The sequence below is a fragment of the Haemaphysalis longicornis genome, unplaced genomic scaffold (assembly GCF_048455015.1).
Source record: "Haemaphysalis longicornis isolate Haplotype H1 unplaced genomic scaffold, Haemaphysalis longicornis Haplotype H1 scaffold_7, whole genome shotgun sequence".
Taxonomy (NCBI): domain Eukaryota; kingdom Metazoa; phylum Arthropoda; class Arachnida; order Ixodida; family Ixodidae; genus Haemaphysalis; species Haemaphysalis longicornis.
This window is the reverse complement of record NW_027526422.1, coordinates 43,107,158-43,135,066: the sequence shown is the minus strand read 5'-3', so window position 1 is coordinate 43,135,066 and position 27,909 is coordinate 43,107,158. Positions and strand designations below refer to the sequence as shown.

The window sequence follows — 27,909 nt, the reverse complement described above, 5'->3', positions numbered from 1 at the left end:
GACCCGATAGCAGCAACGTACAGTATTTCTGCACGTGTATGCATATACTTCATTCGCCCACGGGTACGGCGGCATTGATGGAGGCGATGTGCTTGTGAGAACATGGGCAACGCCGAAACATCGGGGACTAAAATAATGCGTTTATTGTTTTAAAAAAAGCGAGATAAGGGTGGTACCAAGCGTATTACGAGTATTTTCTACGCGAGTTCTTTGTTCATATGACACACTATAGAGCTCGCTTTGGAACTAGCAGTGGTCCGGAATAAGCAGTGTCGAGGTGTCAGAAAAACTTTTATACAGCCTACTAAGCCCACCCTACCTTTCTAATTTTTGATTGCGGAAATTCCGAAAAACGAGATTTCGTAATAGATAATGGTATTCCTGCGAACAATTATTCTATCTCATTTTATCAAAATTTGTTCATGCGTATGAACGTACGCACATTTGTCAATACATCGCGATTGCGATCACCCCCTTCTTAGTGAAACGTACGCGGGTACCCACATCTGAGGACGTTAACTTGTGCCAGCGGTGATTCCCGCGGCCCTTACGCATACATTTGAGGTTTCAAAGCTGTTTCAGAGAAACAGAGAGAAAAGAGAAAAAAAATATTTGAAGACACATGCCCATGTTGCCGAAGTAAGAAATGCTGTGGTCGGGAAGGAGCCTAAAGGGTGCTTCGCGTTATTATCGCGTTAATTGGGTGCACCGGTTCGTGTCATGATGTATTGGGCAATGAGACCTCATGTGTTGATGCAAGGTAGGCAAACTTACGCGTGCACGTGTGTTGGGATCACTAGTGTTTTCGTTGTTCAAGAAAGAGCTTTGGAGAAGAGGGCTGTGTGTGCAACCGGTTGTACTTCGTCGTTAAGACCCTCGCATATGCAGGTAGCGCCATTCACATGCCCGCTATCGTATCGCATTTCGAAAGTTCGAAAGAAACCGAGTGTGGGAGTGATTTGGCGAATTCGGTCGACTTCATTCGAACGTGCACTATTGCGAAGCAGAAATCTTTAACCGGTGAGGCGTTGCTACCTCTTAGTTTCTGGTGTTGAGTATGTATTTATTGTTTTGCCTTAAAGCTCATAGGCTGAACGATTCCAAGCCTACCAGGCTCGTTCTAGCCGCAGTAAGTAACAGCACAAACGATACGCATGCGCGATTATGTCGCTTGTTAAGATAAGATCAGTGTATTGCGTTAGAGCAGCCGTAACTTTCTTTTCAGTCTCGCTCCATTTTTATTGCTATCATACCAACAATATTAAAGATTTTTGCGGCACCTCAGATCTTCCACGTCGTCCGGATGGTAATTTAGGGTGCCATAGCTTCGATAATGCCACTGATTGATTCTCGGATGGCTTGTAACTGATATTCAGATGTTCCAATAGACTTATTTATTTCTAGAGTCAAGTGCAGACACTCTTTCATTTATTGCAACTAGTTTTCTTTCCACAGAATGCCGGGCTCCTGACATCATTTACGGCTTTCAGCACGTCAACCTAGCTGGCCTTGGGAAAGACCACCAGACGGCTGTTTCAAGCCGCACAAATGCCACAAGATTTCCGTTTGCCATTCTGATTCACCACTGTATAGGATTGTAGGCTCCTCATGGTTTTCTGGGGGGCTGCGGTTGAGGTCAACAAAGTCGGAACACAAAAGCAGCGTGCCAAGAACATCAATACAATAACCGAACAAGCCGCATACAACCCGGGGGTATGGACGAGGAAGAATAAACATCTTTATTGTTGGCAATGTTTCAATGGAGCCTTCACGAGGTGGAGTCCTCAGTAGGGTGGCTTATCCTCAGTCCAGGACCCCATATGACTTTCCAGCCACGGCACCCGCTCGACCAGCAGAAGATGGTGCTGCAGGCACCGGTGTGGGCAGGGCGCGGCTTCAGAGCTCAGGAGAGTTGAAAGAATTCTGTGAGGGGAGAGGGTGGGAGGGGCTAACCATGTGGAACCCCCTCTGCCCCTATGTGGAGAGGGGGTACAGAAACAGCATTACAATGCGGTTGTTCAACCTTTTGGCGTAAAGTGGTTGTCCATTACAGACGCGAATGAACTGAAGGAACTGGTCATTAGCAGTTTGGAGCACAAAGCCGTTTTTTTTGCCCCTTATGTTGCTCCTGTAGCAGAGGTTACTTTCATTTTTTTTATTGTGATAGATTGCCCTACGGCATAACGGGGAGGTTTATAGGTACAACGTTGCACCAGTTGCACGCAGAAAGCCAAGAAGAGACCGGTGCTGGGGTTCCCATATCCAACGCTTAAGATCGAGGGGTCTTCCAAGATGGAGGCCTGGGTCACTTTTATTCGGCACGACTGGTGCTTCTACCAAGGACGCGACTGTACTTCACCTAAAATTGTTCCCATTACTTTTGCTGCAGGCTTCGTAAGGTTAGCGCTACATTTTCCGCCGGAATAAGTCCGCTGGTGAAGGTATTTGACAGCTTAGGCCCGTATCGTGACGTAGTTCGGTACGGAAGGCAGCCGAAATCTGAACGAATTTAACGAGCGGAGCGATATGCATTGGTAGCCCAACGTTGCTTCCTAGCCGAGCTAAAAAAAGAGCAGATGAAAAGGAAGCAATGAAGACATGTGCACACTCGTGGCGTCTGTGACAGACTGTTTAAACAGCCGAATAGTAGTGTTTAACGTAAGAGGCTGATTATAAAGGGAAGTACTTTTGTGGTTGAAGAATGCTGCACTGGCCGAAAAGATTGCTAACAAATCATAGAAGGCAGTAAAATCTCCAATGGATAAAAAAAAATTACGATTTTTTTTTGGCAATGTGTGCGCTTGCGTTGCATTAAGCCAGCGTCATATGTAGTCGGAGTAACGAAAACACCCGTCATTACATGTTAACGAGACAAAAGGGAAATTCAAAGTCGAATTCAGAGAGAGTTCATGACACTTAACTGATACTTTGAAGTATGGAAGTTTTATTTCAATTCCCGAACAATATCACCACTTAATCTCTTGGCGCAGATAAAGGCGTTGCCTCACTTTCTCTTATATTTATGAGCAGCCTTCTTCACAAAAGAGAGAAGACTATTGGCAAAGAACCTCCCATGCAGAACGTGCGTCCCACTCCACAGTGAACATCTTCAAGTTACAAGGAAGATAACATTGAAAAAGCGAACAATTGTAGTCGTCGTAAAACGACTAGAAGACATGAAGGGTTGAAAACAAGCTGGCAGACTTGAGTACTACTCACCAGAATCAGGACACACATGTTCGACCACTTGACTGCACAAGTGGCAAGGGCAACGTCCAGAGCTTGCCTCCGCCTAGTAACAACGGCCAAATAATTTCGTTGTCAGAGTTTAGAAGAGCAAGAATTTACGAAAGTGTGTTCTGTAGTCCGCGTTTCACTGAATTTTATGTGGCGGCCAAAAAAGTCCGCAAAGAAACACGCATCCGTGTATTCTTCAAGCCCAGAACCCCTCCGAAACATTTCTAGGCATCATTTTTTTAACAAACGAAATTCGCCTACCGTAAAACACTGTGGCTAGAGTTAAGCACTTTTAATTTCACAACGTCACACGGGAGCTATTTTGCTTTTTCTGACTTTCAGTAACAAACTGTAACCCACGGAGGCCATCCCGTCATCACGCTTGCACCCTTTTAACTTGCAAATTGAACAGAGGAAGGCCAAAGACATCTCCTGGCCCTTTTCATAGCTATCGTAAACAAATATCCGACCACCCTAACCGACAGCTGCTGCAGACATGCTCGTCTTCAACCGCTCAGATGTCGGAAGCGATAGATATCGCTAGACGCGCAACGGGGACATCAATCGGGCGCCGCCGCCAGGGAACGCTCGTCACCGTCCGGACGACGTCGGCGACACGACCCGGCGTGTGTACTCTCCGCGCCCCCCTCCACATCGACGCGGCTTCAGGTGTAATGCGCCCTCGGCGCGTGATAGGCGCAGGAGCAACAGCTCGGCGTACGGAGGGCCCGCCGAGGCCGCCGCGAGAACCCCTCGTACTTACCCGCGACGAAACAGGGCGCCTTCGTTGTCTTTGGCATCTGGACGTTTGACGCCGTGACGCGCAGGACCAGAGTATAGGAGCAAAATGTCCTCCCACGAGAGCACGGCCAAGGCCCGGCGAAAGCGTCGTAAGACGGGGCCGGACTCTCGCTACAGCTGGGTGGTGGCCCTGGCGTGTGGCGGCGTCAACGTGTTCATGCACGCCTCTGGAAAGGTGGTCGGCCTGCTGTTCTTCGGTATGCTCGAGGAGTTCTCCGTCAGCCGGGAGACGGCCGCCTGGCCGCTAGTCTTGAACAACACACTGCTCAACCTCGCAGGTGGGTGCACTTTCCTCGCACGGGTGATGGTCCTCTGCGGAGACTCCAGCGGCGCAGGAAGGTCTCCAAAGCGAACACACTATATCGTCCCCGTACGAGGTGCAGATAAAAGGGTAGTTAGCTGAGCAAACAAACGTCTTTTGTACGCGGCTCCAGCACGGGCAGTCAAGCATGGCTTCTGCGAACGAAGCCTCTTTGTACTCGCTTGATAGCAACGCTGCGTGCTCTAAATATGCAAAGTGGCCTGAAGGTATTCAAAAAGAGCAGAAGTGAGCTTTTCTTCGGAGGGAAGTTTGTAGTCCGGGCACACTGGTACGTGCTTACATAGCGGAGGCTGTCGTGTTGTTTGTTTATATTCTTATCGTGAGCTATCTACGCGAAGAGTTGCGGCTCCCAAACTGAGAGGTCACGGGATCCAATGTCATGCGTCGCTAGAGAGAATAAACTTTCTTTATTGAGAAAAAATAAATAAAATGGAGTCTTCGGGGTGCCTAATGCAGCACTCTGCCGCCACGGCTTGACTCAGGAAAATGGGGGGAAGTCTTTCAATCATTCCTGGCTTAACGCCACTGCCAAAACGAAAGCCACGCTGTACCTTGACCGTACAGTCTTTGTCAATATTTTGTGGGCCAAGTCGGAAACGCGCAGGCTGCAACAAATTCAATGTACAAGCTTGCGTCCCCGACAAAGGCTGAAACGTTTTATTCAGAAAAGCTAGAGAAAACACTTTCCTTTCTTATTGCCTTAAATTATTTTGTAACATCTAAAGCCAAAGCCGATTCTTCGAATTTTTTGTGGTCGAGAAGGTATAGGATTGGCCCACAAAAGTTTGGCAAAGTGTGTACATAGCTGCTGTCGTTATTATGTCGTTAGCGTGAAAACAGAAAAAAAGGCGGGGATGAGAGCCAGAATTAGTTACTGCATGTTTAAGAAATCTTCGGTTTAAAATTAATTATACGAACCCCACAGTGTTAGTAAGAAGCATTTTAATGTCAAACACAAGGGGGAGATCAAGTAGCCGTGGTACGTCTAAGAGACACACGCCACCAGCACATACAGCACATATTAGATATCTTTATTTGGACTCTCTTAAAGGGTGTCCTGCAGAGATTTGAAGCATACGGAGGCTTGTTCCAGCACGTGCTGCCAGCAGAAAGTATACACATATGTCTACGGGGTGACAAAGGCGGCATACAACATTGGGTTTGGATCTTCCCCCTATGTATATTTTAATTAAAAAAATTAGTTCAAATTAACTATATGCCAGTTATAGCTACCCAGTGGAGGCTTTTATACAGTTCGTAGTTGGTCGGTCAGACCACTCTATTAGTCGAAGGACCCCATACCAGATGCTGCTAGGATACGTTAAGCCCCGAAAGCTTGATTCTCAGGCTTTGCAAAACACGCCCTGTCTGAGTATGCTGTCGCTTGATTACTTCGCACTACTATAAATGAAATATTTGCACATTTACGCATTCCTTGTTTATCTAAAACTCCACATTTGCTAATGAAACGAAGAGTTCAGGAAGCGCAGGTGTGGCAATATCTCGTTTCACTGTACGTTGAGGCTAGCATGGTCCGTCAGTTCAAATAAAGTGTCATCGGTAGTGCCTCTTACCGGGTTTTCTATTATTTTCACCCCCCGAAACGCGGTGCTAACGACAAAAATGTATTACAATAGTGTAAACCTTCGCTCTACTGCTGAGAGTCGTTCGGCCTTTTCATGGAAGTTTGAGTCTAGTTTTTGTTGCACTTCCAATGATCATAACAACGACAATTACACTGAACACCGGCGTCGACATCCACGTATCATGCTGCAGCACAATAAGCGGGAAATATTATTCATTTTCTCTTGTGCATGGGACGTTCAGTGTTTAAAAGATTAACGAAATCAGTGTGTGGCGATTGACATTCTTGAGAGCGTAACGTTTACCTCCTGCGCGATTGGATTATGGATAGAAGCTGCAACGATGTATCAATCTGGGTATTTAAGGGAAGCCCTGACACATTCTAATCAATTGTTATTGTTTATATCAACCACAATAGCTACTAATGTGCAAGCAAAACTTCGTTCCGCGAACAATGCAAACTCAGGAAAGTCATTTACGACAGCCGGCAAAGATGTTCTAGAATTTGCGTCAGCTATAAGACGTTAGGTTGTCTAACGGCACCTCGATGGTGAAGAGACTGAGTGCTGGCTCAAAATATCTGATGACAGCACGCTGACCGGCTAAGAACCTTATCGCGTAAGAACGCCTGAGGAACAGCGGCTGCTTAGGCCCGCTTTGGGAGAGCGAGATAACTAGCCTACCGTAGCGTGGCCTCTCCCGTGTTCTCAAAAAAACATGTTTGCTCGTGTTCGACCGGCGTCTTTCGAGTGTTGGGTACACAGACATTACATGTTCGCTTGCAGCCCTCCGTAATCGGAGCGCATATCGGCGGAGCCCAGTTCTTTTCCTATCGGTCACAGCGCTACCGCATGCATAGATGAAGCAGCCGTATCGAAAACCTACGAGGATAGGGACATGGCCACTGATCAAGGAAAGCAGTAGCTGTGGCAGGATGCCGGTTGCCTTTTTTTCCGCAAGGGTGCATTAAGTTAGAAGGTGTCACCAAAAACGAGGTAACGGAGAAATCCCTTTCGTTTGCTTTAGGTTCGAAACATTATCAAAAGCTATGATAAGACAAGCGTGCGCTTGTCGCGCCGCACGTTAGGTCAACGTGTCCAGCAGAGCAGAGGAAACGAAAGCAAGAAATTTTACGGTCCGAAACTACGCCTCAGCTATCATGCACGCTATAGTGGAAGGTCACCAACTAAAAAATGCGGCCTTGGGATCTATAGGGTGCGCCGAAATCTGGACACACGGGTGTTCTCGCTTTTCACCGCCGTCAGGTAAACGACTACCTCGGTAGTGATCAAACCCGCGTCCTTTAGCTCAGAAGCTACCCGACACCGTGGATCAGTGGTTGACGCGTTCTCCTAAGCCGCGGGTTATCCCTACCGAGGTGGCCGTTTTTCTGATGGCGGCGAAAAGCGAGAAAACCTGCCTGTCCAGATTTCGGCACACGTTAAAGATAGTACAGTGTTTGAAATTAACCCAGGGCCATCCCCTCCGGCGCGCCTCATATCCTGGGTGCAGCTTCGGCTTGTAACGCCCAGCCCCCCTTCAAAAAAAAAAAAATTGAAATTGAAATTGGAATTTCGGGGCTCAGCAGCATATGTGTAAGCCACTGAGCCACCGAGTCGGGTTGAGGAGGGCTTAATATGATTTTTGTAGGATTCCTTTGGTATGCAAAAGACCACTTATGAAAAAGTGAGTTGTGAGAAGCTGAAGGTTCGGTATTATTGCAAGACCTTTTTCGCGCAATTCGCACCTGCTGTGCGTGGCTTCCCATACGTGCGAATTTTCCTCTTAGTTTGTGCGATTTGACCAGAAGAAAACACTTGAAACGATAGCTGGAAGGGCAGGGCTGCTTTTCAGTGCGCGTTCTTTTCTTGTATGAAGTGCTCCTCGGTGTGAAGAATGGTTGCTTGAGTCTTATTGTATTGATAAGAGATGCGCGCGTGGGGGGTAAACGCTTAGTGCTACTTTTATGCCAGATAATCTAGCCTCCAACATATTTCTAGCGTTAGGAAATTGTTCTTTTCTGTCAGTCTGTGAAGGGCGAAAGAGCAAAGCGGGCCAAAAAAGAAACTTGGCTGCGTATCTGCGTGCTTCGCTGCAAATATATGTCAAAATACGATTAAATAGGGTCAAAAGACGATTAGAGGTGACACTCTATATCTTCATTATGTGGTCGATCTCGTATTTCGCAAACAATTTGAGGATGCATATTTGATTCCAACTTGTCGCCCTAGTGGAAACTAGTGTGACAGTGCCCCAGCATCTACCGAGCTGTGCAGCAGGAACACCACGGCGACGCCTTTATACGAGAGCAGTCACCTGCGATACATGCTTCTTGCCATTGCTCGAAGGGGTCACCACTGCCAGTGCTGATTTAAAGGACCCCGGTACTAGAATACCTCGAGCACAGTCTCAGGTGACCCCAGCGGGTACGACACGATTGTTCAACGCAGGCACTTGTCATGCCTTCAAACGCGTGGCAGTTAGTGTCGTGCCTTTCTCATTTGGTGCTAATTTGCCGTCCTGTACACGTTAGATTAGTTTCAATGTTCCTAAGTAATTTAGCGGTAGTTGTCATTGCAGGCTGCAATATTCGTTTTACATTTCTAGGTGTTTGTGTGGAAAGACAGGGCGACAAACCAAAATTTCAGCTTTTATAGAGCAATAAAGACCAGCATCGTTGACATTGTAAACTCTGCTTGTTAGTACCGCCCTTCTCAGCAAATTATAACGCGAATGATACGTCACGAGATGCAGGTGATGGGATATTATTCCTTGACAGATGATCGGTACGGCGCGAGATTCGCTCGCACATTTTCTTTTTTGCATTTTTGGCTGTTTCTGAAGAACAATGCATCCAGCTGGATAAAGCAATTTTAGCCATCACGCAGTTTTTTAAAAATATGTGATCGATGAGCTTATGTGTTCTTTTTTCAGACCAACTCGGAAAACAATGCTTCCCTGCTAATTTAAAAAAAAAAAAAGTTGAGGAAAGTCCCACAGCAATTACTGCAGCTGTCACGTTGGCTATTCGGATTCCCTTGCACAGAGGTCCTTCTTAGACCCTATAGTCAATAAAATACCCGAATCGGCGCAAACATCGGACGCTAGTTTGGCGCGTATACCTACAGAACCTACCATAAAAAATTCCTGACATGTTGGTACCGTTATGCATTGTTTCTCAAGACGATGACCATAGCAGCTAAATGCTTTCTGCCCTGAGAGCTACTTCGCGAAAAAATTCTGGTGGCCAGGCAAAGGCAGAGCACTGTAATGACATCAGAGTGCATGTTTGCCAACATAATGTGTTTTCTCAGAACAGCCACGGCGGCACGCACGAAAGTGATTGCACCCATCACGCAAGCAAAGAGGAGCGACTGCCGCAATAAGATAAGATAGTGCGCAGAATATTCAGAGCTTTGCTTGTTTTCTTTCTTTGAGACACGTCGAGCACCAATTGCTGCTGGAGGGAAGGCGGAACAAAAAAGAAGACGCCCCATTGGTCTTGTGCAAAACAGAAACAAATTAAATGTCTGAAACAAGAGACGCGAAAGGCGAAAGAATGTTTGGGAAATGCTAATATTGCTATGTAATCGCTACAATACGCACATTCTGTAGATTTAGGGTTCCATTGTTCAGTGTAATGCTCTGTTGACGCAGGAATATCTGTGGCCCTGCCATCTGTTTCTGTAACTGCTTCGCTATCCTTCGAATTTCCCGAAAAAAAAAATCAAAGCCTTTCCACTCAACGTGAAATCTGTGGGAAGTGCAGAGCAGTGGTTCGCCATAATGGGCTGTAGCGCCGTTATCCGCTCACTGCTACCCCCCAATGTAAATCAAATTTCCCGCCATAGCAGTGCCCGCGCACCCCATGCCTGAAACTGCGCCAGCGGTAGTTCTGTTCTTTTTGTGCTTGCGTTTCTCCCGCCCGTGCCGGTGTTGTACTGCCACTTTTTTCGCTTACTATCGTAAAAACCAACCAAACGAGCGTTCCAAACTAAATGAGCGCGGTAGCTGCTGGTTAATTAGGTATATCTTGCCTCAAATGTACCAATAGTTTTCTTTGAACTAAACAACGGGGAGATGTATGACAAGCGCTAGCGGTTCACGAGTTTTGAACGCTTATGACTATATAAACCACTTGGCTTTAGAAGCCGGGGTCTACTTGGGACAAGCGAGCGAGCTACGACGACAAGGAGGGGCCCTAAAGTGGTCTGAACCTAAAAAAGACGAGGGAACCATAGCCAGTAGTGGCACCTAAAACTGATTCTCAGACAAGGTAACCGGGTTCCTTAATGTCTCTGCGACAAACTGTTGATGCATCAAGTGCGCGTTGATGCACCTTTGCAACAGCAAAAACAAAAGGTAGGCTGAAACTTCAGATGTGGCGACAACAGCTGACCTTGTTACGATCATCATGCTTGTGGCAATGTTTTGTTGTCTAAAAGGGTTTAGAGATTTCCTCATGATGGTGAAAGGAATGGTAACATGCGCCACGTGCCTACGCGTTACACCAAGTGGCAATATGTGCCAAACACCACGTGCCAATATGTGTAGCTGCTCGAAGGTTCTGTAGAATTACACCATGTACGGGCGTGGATTCCCTCGTGTACGCGATCGTGGGATGCGAATGCAGTGTCGATGAGAGCAGCCGCTTGCGTAGCGGCTCTCTGAAGCGTATCTATGACGGTAGCACATCCGTTATCGGCACTACCCATTAGAGCCACTTGTCCGCAACAAAGGACCGCAGCTGCCGCGTGCACTCTTCTGGGAGCGCATTCTGGAGCAGATACCCGAAGATTCTGCCTGCTCTGCCTCACAGATCGCTTTTCTGTCGGTTCGCGGGTCAGTGGGACATTCTGCTGATTTGAGTCCCTGTGCTCTTTCTCATCTTGCGACGTGCACTAGAAGCGACTGCTGGCTGCGTGCGGCGCGTGCAGTGAAGCGCGAAGGGCTGAAGGGCGTTGGCAGCGCTACAACAGCGTCATGCAACATTGCGCACGCAACTACCGAAGCAAGTGTTGTTTGCTGCTGGGTGTTCAGCTGTTACACCTAAGCATTCAAATAAGTGCTTGTTTTAATTTAGAGAACTTTTAAGGCATATCGACATTTCGAGGCCGACCTTAGCTGATCGTGGTAGATTTCGAAGCCAAGTTAAATTCATGAGTGACGTGCCACTAGGCCGGAAGTGCCGCCTACAGCAAGAGTCCAGCACGAAATAAAATCGTATTCTAGAGTTAAATTTATCGCCAAGTTTAGCTGGGCAGATAAGTGTGCTCCCGAGTTGCGTCATCTCCTGGACATCCCGAGGAACATTGATATTCAATATCAATATTTAATATACGTACGTCTTTTTGAAAAAGACGCATTGATTCAAATAGCCTGACAACTTGGGACCTGAAGCTCTGGCTCAGAAGCACCAGCATCCGAAAACATATCTTTATTTCCTGATAGACTTGCTACTTTTCGTTAACACCCAAGTTACCCTTTTCTGTCCATCTTGTATAGTAGCTATCAAGACGTATCCGCTGGCTCGAAGGTTAAGATGGGGACATGAATGGTTTCCCTTGTAGGTGAACCCTTTAATATGTCTACGCTTCATTCACTTATATAACACGTGAGTTAGTACTAATGTTCTGGCAGTACATTTGCTGCGGCCTACTCTGCTCACCGTGCTTATGATGATCGAATGGTGCACACTTATGTTGTACGGTAGACGCTCTGAGAAGGGCTACGAAGGGGGGCTATGGATCCGGAAACAGCATTCTGATTAATCTACGCCACATAAAACAACACAGCAATTGACGTCTCTCAAAGCTTGCAGCAATGTTGCGAAGAAGTTTATTCTGTTATGTCATCTTAATTAGAAAAAAGTGTCATGGCACTGGGCAAAGTTTTTGGGCGCACCAAGTGAGCGCCCCTCTTCCTTTGGTCTACAATATTCGGCACCTACTTGGTACGTGCTTCGCACAGATTGAGGCATTTTTAAATCCTACACCGCAGACTAGCTGAGCCGTCACGAAGATCCAGAAGCATTCGATGTCACTACCAGCCAAGAGGGAGCCGGGTGCATCGGAATGTTCTGCAGATTCCTCTTTCACGCTCATCAACATTTTCGACGTTCTCTACTCTGATTGCAGTGAGTCTATGAAAGAAAGCTGCACAATACGATTGCACGCCACATGTTTACGATATCTCCAAAATCGCGTTTACAAGCCCAGGAACAATGCTAAGCTGTCCAGGCACCGGAACGCACCAACAACACATTGCAGACTAATCACGTCAGGTTGGTAGCGCCATCCAGAGTGCACTGAGCCTTGAATTTTCAAACTTGTACGCTTTCGACTGTCGTCTTTATGCGTTTAGCAAGTTGTAAAGCCCGACAAAACAATTACACAGGGGAGAATCTTCCTTCGCCCGCCCTTTCGCTGACCTTAGGTGTACCTAAAGCACGTGCTAAACAATGCTGCGCACCTGCTCCAGCAACAGATCGCGGGAAAAAGAAAAAGAAATAAAAGCAAAAGAGTTGTGACCGCTAAAGAAGTTGTCAATTAGGACGGATAGATGAAGGATTGTTTCTGTGTACGGGCGCGCTAAACGACAACCGTGTAGCAAGGTATGGAGAGAACACGAAAAAAAAAAGGAACACTAAGGACGGTTGAGAACAAAGGGCTGCATCTTCGCACCCATAGGCTGTGCGTTTCAAGCTCTTCTGCGCCATTCCCGTGAAGTAATAATACAGCGAACTCAGGCTACGGACTTGCGCGCAAAATGGAATAAAAAATGGGGCGGCGACTTCAGCGTATGTTCGTTAGTGCTGAGCTTGCGCGCTTTCTGACGGATATTCGGATGGGTTCTTTAATGCGACGTATGTCATATATGTAAAGTACGGAAGAAATGGGTGTTGCGTAGCTCATTCTCCGGCGACCCGTCACTCCCATGTTTACTATTTAAGGAGACAATTTTATTATTTACTCTACAAGGCAGGAGTGCATGGTCAGGGTGGTTTCACCAAACAAATGCACATGTCACCTTGACTTTAGATGCAGTTTCTATGTGACTACGTAATTTTACGTAGCCCTATATTCCCATATGCACACATGCAGATGTCTCCGATGGAGATGTTTGTCTCCTTCTAGAGCGATAATTTTGGGCCTCACGGCCGCATGTCATAGCCGTATACATCAACCACCGTCACTGTAGGCCATATCATTCTGCGGTGATCGTCGGTGAACAAATACTGCAATGTGTTTTATTTTATTTATAGAAGATACCCTTCGGGCCCATGCCGGGGCATAGAGTAAGGATAAGATATTATAGAAACGAAGGCAACACACACAATATAAGCACAGCTAGGAAAAAAGTAACGACAGGTAATGAGCGAATACAGCAAACTGCGCACACACGAATAATCATGCGGAAGCCGCGAAATATCGAGTCGAAGTTTCTACTCGGTGTCTTCTGCTGTGGGAAACATTTTTTTGCTTATCGATACAAGTAGTGTCATTATTTCTGGTTTGCCTGCGCTGCTCCAGCGAAAATACAAATGCCGAATAAATAAAATATTCTCTGTGTTTTCATTGCAATTTAGTTTTCCACACACTGAAGCGGAGGCTTTGCTCTTTTCAGGTTATCTCTCGTTCGGCCAGGATGCGCTTTTGTGACGTTGGGACTTGTGACATGGAAATGTGTCCATACGCCTCACCGAATGCACTTTATTATGGAAATATTTTCGGTACGGCGCCCTTTAGAAGTCCCACGAGTAGTAAATCGTATTCCCGTCAACATATTGCTTAGGCTTCGGTTGCGTCCATAAATACACTCTTGTGTTATATACATACAGGTGCAGTGCGTGTATCACGTGCGTCATGCTCTCATCTCTTTTCGGGGCGAAGTCCCTTTGGGGGCCGGGCTGTCGGCGTCTCATGTGGTCGTCGTAATCGTCGTATCATGTAGTCAAGGTACTAAAACACCGGGACACTAGTTTACACCAAGCGCTAGAACGCTTCGTAACGCGTACTGGAAAAAAACCACCGGAACACTCGTTTACGCCTCGCGCTAGAACTCTTCATGCTTTAAAGAGACGAGGCTTTTACAGCAAAGCTGTATACCTCTACCCCCAATGGCTTCATCTCCGTCGGAAAAAACGACAAGGCACCAAGAATGCACTGATACACTGAATGCTGCGCCCCTCTCCAGGTTTAACGTTAGTGGAGATGGCCCGGGATTTTTTTTTTTTTTTTGCCAATCTGTTTTGTGCAGCCGCGCCTCATGAGATCAGGCCGGAAAGCAAAGTTATATTGTGGACGCGTGTTTCACAGAATGACCGATCATGGAGGGCCCCTAATCAGACCCCAAGGCCCATCGCTCCTTCGCTCACCACCCGCCACAACGTCGCAGGCGTGCCCTCAGCTGCTGAGCACTACGTCGTGCGTTCTTTTTGAATACGCGGGGGCTGTTTTTCTTGAAGAAGGCAAAAAAACAAGGGGCATTTCTTATGTGGGAGATTTTTGGGGCACGTTAAAGGAATACATGTGCTTCGAATTAACCTGCACTCAGCCTTCTCTACTGGGCACCTCGTGGCCCGGTGCTCGCTCGCTCACTCACTCACTCACTCACTCACTCACTCACTCACTCACTCACTCACTCACTCACTCACTCACTCACTCACTCACTCACTCACTCACTCACTCACTCACTCACTCACTCACCGATATTTTTGTTTTTCTGCACGCATACAACTAATATGGAATTCGAAGGTCAATGTGACAACGCGTAAAAGCGTCTGGGTGAGCAACTGTCTCTGAGGCATGTTTGTTTCTTGAAGGCGCAAAATATGAGATCATGTGGACGACAGACACATTTCTGTCAAGTTGTTTGTGCCAGAGAATTCTTTCCTAGTGTCCATGCACATCAGCCACTTGAGCACAAGGTTCGGACTTCCGGTAGGCAGAGTATCGCATTCACTTGCTGACTAAAAGCTCTCCAAGTAAACAACTGCGCCACGGCAAACCTGCTCTATCCATTGCCATTCGCAAATGTTTGCGACCGGACCTACGTTATCGTGTTGCCGGCACCACAGCTTTTAGAAGTTGAACGGGCCGTCGGCAATCAGGGAAAAGTAGACGCAACAGGATGTTTCTGTTCCGTTGTGAGCTTATGGGACCTTCGTATGCAGGAAAGGTTTTATATGCCAGTTAAAAATTAAGAGGACAGAAGCGGCACGTGGCAGGCTATAATATAATGCCGTTGCTTCATTGGGCCCTTCTATGGCACCAGAAACATACGCACTTAAAGCACCCTGAAAAGGTTCAAGAGGGCTTAAAACGGCACTTCACGTAACGTTCCTCGGAATAGCCTTGTGAAACCGCGAAATGAAATGCGCAATTCGAAGGATTTCGAAGTCACACACGGATGTAACCACAGCGAGAGTGAGAGATAGAGAGAGAGGGAGAAAGAGATGGGAGGGTGGCTTTTTAGTTAAAATAGAGCAAAAGCTGTCTAATCCACATTCATAACACAGCACGGTTAAGAGTGAAAATACAAAATAAAAAGATGAAACAGTGCAACTACGTTCTAGTCGTCATAATTTATATGGTATACTAAATGAGGACACGGAAGAGAGAGGACACCGCACCGCACTGAATTATAACTGTTCCTTTATTCGAACGACACCAACTTATATGTGCGCAAACCAGTAACCCACTCGCCTACATCACATATCCTACTCACCACCAATGCAAGACGTGTTGAAGCCGCTAGAATAAATCGGACTCCTTGTGTGAGAGACCTAGCGACAGCACACTTGCGCAGGAGGACCCCACTCGTATAATCAAATGCACCTCTATTATTTCCTTCACATTCTGCTCCCTATTTATAGCTCTTACAACGCATGTATGTAACAACTGCACGTAGCTGCAGTTTTGGAAGTGGAAAGACATGTGGCCGTTCCCGTAATTTCCCACATTTACCCTATGACCCCTCAACCGGTCTTCGTTTGTTTAAGAGGGGACAATGCTTCGCGTAGGGCACTTGTCAGACAGCAGGCGGGACACACGGGCGAACAAACTCTACACATGCGTGCACGCACGCGCGTGTCAGTACTGTAGTATAAAGTAGTATACGCAACGAGTATCGATTCCCGACAAAAGGTATGTGCCCATTTCATCTTCCCCTCTACCACCATAAATATAATTATCATGAAATATATGCATTTTCAAGCCTTACAAAATAAGAAAAATCTAGCTAGACGTTCACAGCAGGGAGTAAGACGCTTAACCGATATCTGGACGTTGACTCAGTCATGTTAATAGCCGTAAAGAGACAACGCCGTAGTAAAAAGATGACCCATATTTGCTTGCTTTACTGCGCGTGACGTCGACAGACGATCGCGTTTCTGCCTACTCTCTAAGATAGTGTTCCTCCTCCCTCGCTCCCTGTCCCCCTCGCTTTCTTCAATTATCCTCCGTATACTCCCTGTAGAAACTTTCTAATCATCATCGTAGCACCGATGCGAATATCATCATCGGGGCCCGTAATTTCTGGTGAGCAGCTGTTGCTCGAGCTGCTTCTTCTTTCTCATTCCGCCATCTTGTTAATAAAACCACCGGGACGTCTCGGCCCTTGGTCTCTCCTCTCATTTTAAATGGTGCCGATAAACCCGGGAAGAAGGCCCTCCTGAGATTCGGAGTCTTCCGAACTTCGGCCTTTTGGAGGAGGAGGACCCCTTGATACCGACGACGGATCGGTGTGATGGATTGAACCGGTGGTGGTACACTAAAGTGACCGAGGCGATGGGCGGACTAGACGACGACGGATCCTCACCTCCGACGATTCCCTCGATCGGCGGCGATTCCTTGAACGGTGAGGGGAATGCCACCGCTGATCGCGCAACGCAAGACGCATTAACTTCGATCTGTGACCAGAGTATTCTTGAAAATACAATGCGCCTTAACGATCTTAAGACGAAACGAGAAAAGGAGCGGATAGTAGCTCGAGCATTGTGCAAAGAAGTAAGAGCAACATTAGCCCTCTCAATGACGAGCAGTGGTGTTAGTGATGTGTTGGCAACCTTTCTGCACAAGTTACGAAAAAATGAAGTTAGGTTGAGATTGCTCAACGAAGAAATCGAACCGTTTGTCGACACTGAGCATATATACCAGGAATTGGCTACCAGCATCGAATACGAAGACGAAATATTTCACGTTATGTGCCGAATATATTACCAATTGAAAGACAGAAAATGTGACGTCCTGAAGCAAAGCCAGATCTTCGAGTCATTGAATTTATCAACAAGCTTCGTGGAATTTTTGACAACGACAGAACGATTCTATGACCCAGATGATTTGAAGAACTCCCAAGAAGACTCGATGACAGAAACTTCGTATGCGTCAGATTTCCAGCCGCAGCCACAGCATGAGATTGAGGCAGCTTCGTTGGTCGCGCGTGACATTCGAACAGGAGATGCCTTGCTCTCGTATGCATTCGAAGAGTCTGTCGAGATGACCGCAAGTAGCAAAAGCTGCACAATGAATCCAAAAGCAACAGTACAATCTCCCTGGGGCGAACGTCTCGAGCAGCAGATCATGCTTCTTTCACCTGAATTACTAAAAGCGCAAGATGAAACAGAAGTATTTGAACTGAACAACCAAGTGATCCAGAGCACCAAAGAAAGGGATCCGGACGGTTTTCCAACAGAGGTTAAGATTGACGTTGCATTGACCGGACAACGCAATGTAAAGGGAACAATGCGCGGAAGTCACCGTTCCAAGTACAAGAAGGCCTCTGACAACGATGCTGGAATAATGAAAGTAAAGAGCTCGAAAAAGAAGCGCGAGCTTTCAAGACACAGTTCTCACGCCGCAGGGCAAAATCTTGAAGAACTCCTATCCGTGTACAAGACCGTCGAAGACAGGATACGGATTTCAGCGTGGCGACGTGGACTGCAGACACACACTGCGTGTATTCAAACGGTGGCCCCAGTGTCAGTTTCGCCTTCTGACTGCCTCATCGGATCGACAAGAGTGACCTAACTGTACCAGCTGAACGCGGAATGACCAGGACTTCTTTGTGGCCGGGGAAGATGTAGAAACTTTCTAATCATCATCGCGGCACCGATGCGAATATCATCATCGGGGCCCGTAATCTCTGGTGAGCAGCTGTTGCTCGAGCTGCTTCTTCTTTCTCATTCCGCCATCTTGTTAATAGAACCACCATCGCATCACCGGGACGTCTCGGCCCTTGGTCTCTCCTCTCATTTTAAACTCCCCATTACCCACTTCCTTTACATCTTCCCTTACTCTCTCACGCTCTCTCTTGTTTCTTCTTTCCTTCTTTGCCTTTCTCCTATTCTGCTATCGCCCCACATGTCATTATATTACCCTCTTTCCTGCGGTTCTTCTCACCATCTCCCTGATTTTATTTCTTTTCTTTTCATCACCTCTCCTCCCCTCACGTACTCTCCCCCATCACCTCCGCCCTCCTCAGCCATTGCCTTTGCGTTAAGTCTTTATGATCATTGATCATTTCATTACACGTTTTCCCACCGAAGTATGTCGCATGCTTAGTAGAAAAAAAACACTAAGAATGCGGCTGATCTAGATAGAGATATGCATAATTATTTGTTGGATGTTTAATAAGCCGATCTACTAAACTCAATAAGGTATCGTTCACGGGGCCGACATTCTCAAGCCCGCACGTTTGTGTGGGCCCCAATGAAATAGCATTCCAAGGTATAACCACTTGTTAAGTTTTGATTGATGATGTGTACCTGATATTTTTGTCTTGTTCAGGTAAATATATTTCATATCGGGGTGGTAAAACATCATAAGCAGTATTATTGAAGACAACTGCAACTACAACATAACCTCGGTTATTTTTATGCTTCAACAAAAACTGCCACACATATTTAGAAACACCACTTTTTGGTGAGCTGCTGTTTGCTGGCAGAGGCAAACTCCTTAGCCATACAGTTAGACATAGATGTAACGAAGTTCTCAAAAGTTCGCAATTTTTCTTTAAATCCAGGATTTCGCTGCATGCAGGCTTCGAAGCGAGAATGCTAGACATAAGTGAAGGTGAACTCACCCTTCATGGATTTATTTCACAGCGGAAAACTGCGTGAGTGGCGCCTCCTGCTTTCGCACTAGCTTAGGCACTATACACGGCGCTCCGAAGAAGCAAGATATACCACCGTTTTAACAAACGTAGCTTACTATCACTTTTGCCTTTTGTCAGTTTTCGGCGTCTTATTGCGTTACAAGAACCAAACGTATACGCTGAAACGGTGCCTTTTTACGAACTTGATGCTCTTTACCGCCCTCAGGATGGTTAGAGGGTCGTAGCTGGAATACTATACCAGGCGGCAACATTCTTCTTTCTCACCAACAGAGACGGCATTTAAAATTGTGCGCTTGTCTTGAAAAGACACAACTTTTCGTTTTCTAGCAACAGCACTCATCACCGACGAACCGATACCACAGATAGAAGTGGAGACATTCCGCAGACCTATACACAAAACACATACCAGAACACCCAGCACACTTTCTATCAGATGAAGCAATTCTCTATCTCAAAAGAGCGTTAGCTTACCTTGCGGATGTAGATTTTTTAAAGGAAGTTTTATGCTGTGTGTAACCGCAGCCTGCTGCTCAGTGATGAGGACAGTGCTGAAGATTTCTTATGTGATAATCAGGGGCCTCGCCTTTTTGCCTTGGCAAAGCAATCTGCCCGAAGCACCCTGTTTTGAAGACCACACGTACTCGCGCTTCTCGAAGTGTTTTATATCCACCTTTCACCACTAACTATTGGCCCTGTACACCAATTTTAGGCAAGCACCTCTAACCGAAACACCAGCACTCCCCTTGCCGCTCTTTGGCCTATAGCCTTTGCGCCATGAGACCCCACCATCATCATCAGAAGTGGAGACGGGCGACTACACACCGACAGGACGGCCTAGCACCCCAGAACTGAAGTCTGGAACCGAAACCGCACTAACACGTGGAAACGCACGGTAGTTTGCGGTGCGAGCGAAAAAAAAAAATCGGAAAGGGTAGTTAGTTACTCTTGCTAGCTGGTGTGGTGTACACTGCACAAGCAAAACCAGACGTCACTGCTACGTTAGCCACGGGATGGTGCTAGCCCCCTCTGTTCATCATCATCATCATCATCATCGTCGTCGTCGTCGTCGTCGTGACGAAGTTTGTGTTTAGGTGATGCCAGATGTTTTAATTGCTGCTGGCTCCTTATGGCAATGCACGTATGGCAATGCACGTATGCCTGCACCCAACGTGTGCGCAGGCAGCCGTAGCAGAGTCCATGTTGAATGAACTAAAGAAGAAAGAAAAGGAGCAGGAACAGCCTCAGTCCAGCTCCCAAAAGAAGGAACCCATTGCAGTGGTGCCGTACATGCATCGAATTGCTCATGGCCTGAAAAAAGTAGTAAATGGCGGAAATGTAAAAGTTGTATTTTCAGCTGCCCTGAAACTGTCGCAAATGTGTCGTAAAGTTAACAATCGTCTCACGATGCGAAAGAAGTGCACAACGAAGCATCACAAACAGTTTGTTACCTGCGCAGAAAAAGTTGCTTAATCTGTGCCTCTCTCGTGCGGCAAGAAATACGTCGGCCAAACAGGCCGATGCCTGAATGATAGGCTGAGGGAACACCAATACAATGTTTCAAAAACGTTCAGTGGTCACCTCGCCCAGCATTGTCGTGATTGCGTTAGCAAATGCCAGCCCTTTCGGACCAGAGCGTAGTGTTAGGCGAGCATGGCAGCCAAATCGTGCGAGAAATCTTAGAGACCACAGAAATTAACAAGTTAGGTGATAAATGCATAAGCACCCCATCTATCGCCCTCACAGAAAAAGAGTGTAGATTCATAGCGCAGGAAGCCCCACCCTGGTAATCTTTGTCTTGTTTCCAAACTGATTACAAAATGGGCTTCTTTGTTTTGTGTTGATTGTACTTCTTGCCCCGCATGTAGATTAACGTGTGAATAAACGTAAAGTTAATATGATGCCACGCTCGCGCTCTCTCAAATGTTCACGTGTTACTTTGTGTTTCCTTCTCTTTTTTTCCTTTTTGTTGTTTTTGCCCATGTGTGTATAAAAACCACTGGCCTAAGCAATAAAACTCAGTTGTTAGTCAGCGCCGTGTTTGTGCCCTCTTCTTTTTGTCTGTGTCGGTAGCGCTGTTAATATGAATCGTTAAATTAGTTCATTTATTCGGTCCATTTTTCAGTAAAAGTGCAAAAAACAATGACTGATCAGCTCACCGACTTCGTACATCAAGGTTAACCGCCGCGACGTTTTGTTACATAGAGGTCACAAATACATGGGCTTCAATACGGGTGGAAATGGGGAATTGAAAAACTTCGTTAAATCCAGGAATTCGTTACATAGATGTTCGTTACATCCACTTTTAACTTTATATGCTTCTGGCAGATTTTACTTTCCTGGTTCAAAGAAAACTCCCGGTTGCATCGCAGTACCCGGAATGACGCAATCTTTTTTCAATGCAAACTAAAGTGGGGGAAATTATGAGGGAAAGGCCAAAAATGGGGGAAATGCACTTTGGGAAATTATGCTGCTGTAGTAGAAGTAGAACGCCAAACCTAGAGGATACAGCCACTTAGCCTTAACATAGCGTTTCGGATTATTTGCATAGCAGCTTCGGTGAACTGCAAGCCAAATTCAATTCATTTTTGCTTTCGGAAAAATAAAATACAGAAATGAATGAACACAGCTGAATGAATACAGCTGAATGAACACAGCTTGACGAGGCCTGTGGACCCGTAACGAGGCAGTCAGTCTTCCTTGCTTCTATATTACAACAGTACGGCATATATGCGTATACAACAAACGTTTAGGAGAAATACTTTGTTCAAGAGAATCGTCGTTTCAACGGAGTGCAAACTCAGAATCAGGAACTCCGAGTAGCTGATCTATGTACGGTTTAGAGCTTTTGTTTGTTGTTGTTGTTGTTGTTTAGCAATAAAGGATTAGGCGTGCCTCCTTTCGCAACTCCAGCGCATATCTCCACGCAGCTCCCGCCTTTGGCTTCCTGTCGAAGTTCTTCCCCATCCGGAACATTATCATCCTCTCGTCGGCCATTTCCTCGGTGTCCGTCGCACTCTGCTTCTTCGTGTCCGACGTCTTCTACATATCCCTCCTCTTCGGGGTCATCCATGGTAAGTGGCGACCATCACGCGACATGGCATCCTCGGCTGCCATTGGAAAACTTAAGCGGATACGCGCCACAACCACGCGCCGGAACGATCAACCGCTGCAGTCAAGGTAGCAAATGCTATTATCAATACAATTTTACTATAAATGAGAGCTGCATTGTTACATTGTGCAATGGAAAACGTCATGCACGCATTGGGTAGCGTCACAACGACGGCCACATTAATCTTGCCAAGTCGTGCAACAGGCATCGCCATTAACCTAATTGGCAGCTTTAATCACAATGAATAGTCATATAGGCTGGTTGTGGTTAAGGAGACCCACGGGAGTTGTTGACGGCGTAACATTCTTTAATATTAGTTTGCATAAAGAAAATAAGTAAAAACCTTTGGGAGGTTCTTGGGTCTCACTTGGTTAACTATAAGTACCCTACACGCGCTAAATTTCTTGTTTTAAATATTAAACACTTCTACATGAACTCACCGAGTAAACCCGTCTACCCGTCTATGACAGTTTATGTGTCACACTTTCTCCGCACACAAAAATGAATTGTATAAAATGTCTTACCGCCGTCATACTTTGATATTACGCTCCTTATATTGCCCCTAAAAAAATGCCTTCCGAGCAATGCATTTATCATTAGTAAGAGAATTATAATTTTTATATCAGGCACTAGGGCACTCATATTTCCACATAATGTCTGTGCTACAAGGTAACTTTCACTTGACGATTGGACTCTCGCCCAGAACGGCGCCCCATGTTACTGCAATGGGCCACTCGGTAGACAATCGTTTGAACGGCCTTCCGAAGGCCTTTGAAACAACCGTGTATAACAGGTATGACATTCTTATGCCCCCTCCCACCCGCACACCACCGACACAAGAAGTCTTTCTACCAAAGTATTTGCGTATAGTACTGCAGCCAGATTTAAAGGAGCTAGACATGTAGTACTTCATAGTGATAAATAAGGTTTATGAAGGTATTTATAACGAGGTTCAAGTCCCTTTCTACTTTCTTACCAGACTGGTTATATGGCGCTAGAAAATGTCTTTCAAGCAAAGCTTTGCTCGGTAGTAGCGAAGCAGACTTTAAAGCACCCCGGCGTCTATCACCGCTGCCTATGAATTTATTCGACAGTTCCCACTCTGCAGTTCCCCGTTTAATGTTCATTATCATATCTACCCATGTTAATATTTTCGCTCTTTGATTAATAACTTTTACCGCAATGAAAGCTGTACGGCCATGAAGGCTGTACTTTAAATGAAAGTTGAATTCATGATGACCTTGTGCCACTATTGACGTGAATGTTAAACAACAATGTCTAGGTTCCCCATTTTCTCCAGCCGTCAACTGTAATTGTCTCAATCCCACGTGTATATCTGGCAGGTTAAGCCACAATTTGAGCGTCTTACGGATTCTTTCGTTCTTCTCCACCACAGGTGCCGCCACGTGCGGGGCCGTGCTAATGACCCAGGTGTGCATCAACCAGCACTTCATCCGAAGACGCGGCACTGCAGCCGGCGTCGTCTCTGCCATATCCGGCCTCAACTGCGTCATCTTCCCGCCGCTGTACGAGTTCTGGATGAGCCACTACGACCTCCACTGGAGCTTCCTCCTGCTTGGTGCCAGCATTCTGAACTCCATGGCCCTGGGCCTCCTGGTGCGCTCGCCGAGCTGGCTGATAGTGAATCCCGTCGACTACTCCAAGCGGCGAAAGAGCATCTTCACGCGCGCCAATGTGGCCAACAAGGGACTAGCCAGCTGGATCACGCACTTCAGCGAGGACAACAGCGACTCCTCAGACGAAGAGGGCGAGCTCGAAGCCTCGAGGCACCTGTCGGGATCGGTGCGGTACTTCTTCAGCGAAGGAGGTGGAATCTCTACTTCGGAGAGCCAGACGCAGATAGAGATGATGCCTGTAATACACAGGACGAGCATCGCACCTGTAAAGCTTCGCTCGGGAGCACAGGAGGAAGTGCTCAGGAGTGATGGAGTTATCGAGTGCCAGCGTTCCGACGTCATCTACAGCGACGAGAGGGACTTCAACATATCGCCAGCCCTTGGACAAATGCGCCAAGCACATCAGCTGCTCATTCGGACGCCCGCCCCTGTGGCTGACAGCAGGATCACGGTGCATCCCCTCATGACCATTCCGACGGGATATACGCTCTGCAAGCCCCTCGAACCTGTCTGCACCACTCCGGCCTACTCCAAACACTTTCAGCTGAAGGATTCATCTGCGGAACACCAAGATTCAGACACGGATGACAACTTCAACAAAAAGCAAAAGTTTTGGAAGATAGCCAAGACGTTCCTAACCATCTCTTTTTGGCACCTGACGATATCACAGTTCCTGGTCCAGTTCGGCCTGGGTGTGTTCCTTTTGACCATAATCGACTTCGCCAATGACTGTGGCATAGGCGCTAAAGACTCCGTCTTTTTCATGACGTCGTTTTGCATCGGAGATATGCTGTCTCGAGTCATCACGGGCTTGATTGCAGACAGAGGATCGGTCCACCTGGAGTTCTTGGTGGCACTGGCCTATGTCCTTCAAGGCGTTTGCTACGAATTTATGTGCTATATGAAGAGCTACACGTATTTGCTGCTTTTGACGCTCGGCATCGGCGTCAGTCATGGATCGAGAATTTTCCTGCTACCGATTTTCCTCACGAGGAGTTTTGGGCTGAGGGGACTTTCTGTCAACCTCAGCGTGGCAACATCCATATGCGGCATTTTAGCATTGATCCGTCCGATCCTCATCGGTAAGTGCACGCAGCGCCTGCTAATAGGTTCTATCGCAATACGGTTCTTTTTGTAAAACGTTTTGCATTCCCTGGCGCCGGATTTGAGAACGGATGTTTCTCTGATTAAAAACCGAGGCTTTGAATTGGGCGACCGCTGTTTTTGGCGATTAGTTTTCGATACTCACAACAACCTATATATTGAATTTTTTTACTGGTAGCAATATTAATATGCTTCAAAAGATCGCCCATCTTCCAAAACACGAACATCTCTTGATGGGAATAAGGATTACCCGCTATTTATTTCCAACGGGAAACTCATAAATCAAAGTCCCCAGATGGATTACGTGTACAGCGGCGAAGCACATCGTGCGCAAAAATATTTATATTAATGCCGTTAAGAAGGACGTAGGTATACAGGGTGCAATGAAACGCTGGCGCGTTGGCGTTTGTCTTTCTATGAAATTTTGTTTGTTTTTGTTCAGCGCCGTATGTGATGCGTGTGCGGCAAGATAAAACCTGTCCGAATGACTACCGCCCCACCCCCATTCCAGTGATGGCATAATTTCCAAGCGTTTGGTATGCGATGCATAATGTAGTGGGTTCGAGTGCCTTCCACAAGGCCCCTATTTCTTATAAGGACGAAACGCAGAAACGTCCGGGTCTACGAGATTTATTGGCACTCTGAATCTGTAGTTGCAGCTACTTCAAACTCGTCGTCGCCGTTGTTGCACCCTATTAACTTCCCGCCAACTCCCCACTCTATGCTCTGTACCACTATTAGCACTAAAGAAGGAGGGGACTTCTCCCGCCTTCACACTACTCCATAATCACGACAAAAGTTCTTTCTTCTTCGACGCCTCTAAAAAAAGTGATGACCTTCCAAGCATATATGAGCATATGACAGCGTCCTCTTGTCATGTTAATTTTATCTGTCAATTCAGCAACATTTAGCGCCCTCTTTATTGACTAAGGATATATTTTCCGACTTCTGCGTGATTAGTTTTGCGTCTAAGTTCGACGAAACCTTACCGCCACCACTAGGGTAAAATGACTGAGTCGACGGCAACCTACATAATTAATCTACACACGAAATTTGTCAAAAAAAATTGTCTATGGACACCTTTTGTGAATTTATAGCTGTGGATATGTCACCCTTGTTCACATTCCTTACTATTTTTAATCTCTTCAAAAGAGGAACTTAACCAGTACATTTTCGGTGCCTTTTCCCATGCCATGCTCTGCATTCATTTGTCCATATGCTTGATTCGTTTTTTCTTCGCTAATCAAGGTTGAATTCGAAAACATGTACGAGCCTCTTCTGATTATTTTCTGTCCTTTCCTTTGCAGGCTATTTCAGAGACCAGCAAGGCACTTACAAGGGTCTGTACCACCTGATCTGCATCGTGAACATGGCCATCGCCGTCACATGGTTCATCAAGATGATGCTTATCCGCAAAAAAGACCGAATTCAGCTTCAAGGAATCTGATCGCAGCCAACATTTTCGTTTCCATGAGCTCACCCGCATGATTTGGAATTTATAGCTTGAAAAGTTAACTCGGCTTAAAGCTGCCCTAAAGCCCTTTCCTGGTTTTGTAAATATTTGCCTTTCAGTAACTTCTTCGTTTCATGAAGATTTGTTCCAAAGATACCCGGATTTTCTGGAAGTGGTACATTAATGCTGGCACAAAAGGGACAAACAAGCAAAAAACACTTTCTGTTTGTTAGTGGAAATCTTCCACCATATACGTCGCCTTCTGATTCTATTTATAGTACGAAAATGCAATAATCCAGAAATGTGCTCTAATGAAATACACGTGCGAAAGCTTGAAGATACCATCAATCGTCCGCGAACTAAAGCTGATGGCTCATGTGAGAAGGTAAGGGCGAGTGCGGGGAATAGAATACATAGAACTGCCAAAGCTATTATCTACGAAATGTACAGAGTTAGTACAAAGCAATATAGGCAGCTCGCCTAGTGATATTGGCGAGCAAATGTGCTCGCGTTAGGTGTTTCATGGGCAAGAGATACCCTTTACATATCTCCAGCTCAGTTGCGTGCCCAGTATTTATTTGTTTAGCAGCAGATATGACGTGTGCTTGACCGATACAGCGTGTAAACGGCAATGTAAATAAAGTGAAGGACGTGCTTACATTCTTGGCAGTTGAAAGAAAGTGCGATTTTGAGGCGGCATTTAGTGAGCGCCGGCTGCAATGGTATTGTGCTACTTAATTTATGCTTCCAGCGCGCAATACGCTTCGCATTTTGTATAGGTACCATTTGATTGTTCAAATAAATGCCTGAAAAATGTCCACACAAATTCATCTCTTCTAGTGAGTTTATTTCTTACAGAACGGGAAATCGGCAGACAGAGGCACAGATGTTTTCAAATCTGTGTGCGCGTAAGCAGTCACTACACTGTTATCACCAAGAAATTGTGATAGACAGTTGCCCTTCCGTTTGTTAGTTTCACGGGCATTCTTGGAAAATACTAAAAGAAGAGTAACACAATGAAATTCCACTAAAATTCTTTTGAAGGAAAGCTTTAGAGTTCATACAATGTGGCAACCGCCACCCGCTCATCGAGTCAACGACGCCCCTTGGAGAAGCCACGACGCCGTGCGAAATAAAGTAAGAGCATGCGGCCTTCTCGGCTACAGGAGGAAACAAATCGAGTAAAGATTGGCGTCGATATTGTTTTTAAGCCAACAGGTGAACCCGGAAGCAAGCGACGGAGCAAGCAAGCGAACAGGTTGGTTAGCAAGCACGCTGGTGCGTCCTGCTAGGCGCTTGTATGGAAAAGAACACCATCCGACTAGATTAAGAGCACGTACAACTTCGGTTCGAGCTTGAGTGGTCACTGCTAACAGGCAGTTAGGTGGGCCTCACTTTGAGTGATCATACTATAAAGTGATTTACGTGAATAAGGTGAATTTTCCCTATCGTATGACTAACACCCTTACACGCCAGCAACAACACCAGAAAACACCCTATTAACGAGCGTTTTGCGTTCGTAACGTTCTTTATATCCATAAATACA

The 27,909-nt window shown here is 46.3% G+C and overlaps 1 protein-coding gene and 1 long non-coding RNA gene across 4 annotated transcripts; one reads left to right on the top strand and one right to left on the bottom strand.

Moving 5' to 3' along the window:
* Positions 1–1,722: 1,722 nt before the first annotated feature.
* Positions 1,723–3,797, bottom strand: LOC144145387 (uncharacterized). Of its 3 annotated transcripts, none has more exons than XR_013317492.1 (3): positions 3,717–3,797; positions 3,220–3,292; positions 1,723–1,923 (listed from the first exon to the last, which is right to left on the bottom strand). It is a non-coding gene; the product is annotated as an uncharacterized LOC144145387 (long non-coding RNA). The 3 variants fall into 3 exon arrangements; XR_013317491.1 differs by having other exon boundaries at positions 3,598–3,721; XR_013317490.1 differs by lacking the exon at positions 3,717–3,797 and adding an exon at positions 3,499–3,710.
* A 115-nt stretch (positions 3,798–3,912) lies between these two features.
* On the top strand, positions 3,913–27,189 carry LOC144145386 (uncharacterized). Its single transcript, XM_077676975.1, has 4 exons — positions 3,913–4,316; positions 21,988–22,131; positions 23,566–24,888; positions 26,218–27,189. Exons 1-4 carry the CDS (start codon positions 4,085–4,087, stop codon positions 26,355–26,357), a joined length of 1,839 nt encoding a protein of 612 aa, XP_077533101.1. The 5' UTR covers positions 3,913–4,084; the 3' UTR covers positions 26,358–27,189.
* The last annotated feature ends 720 nt before the right edge of the window (positions 27,190–27,909 follow it).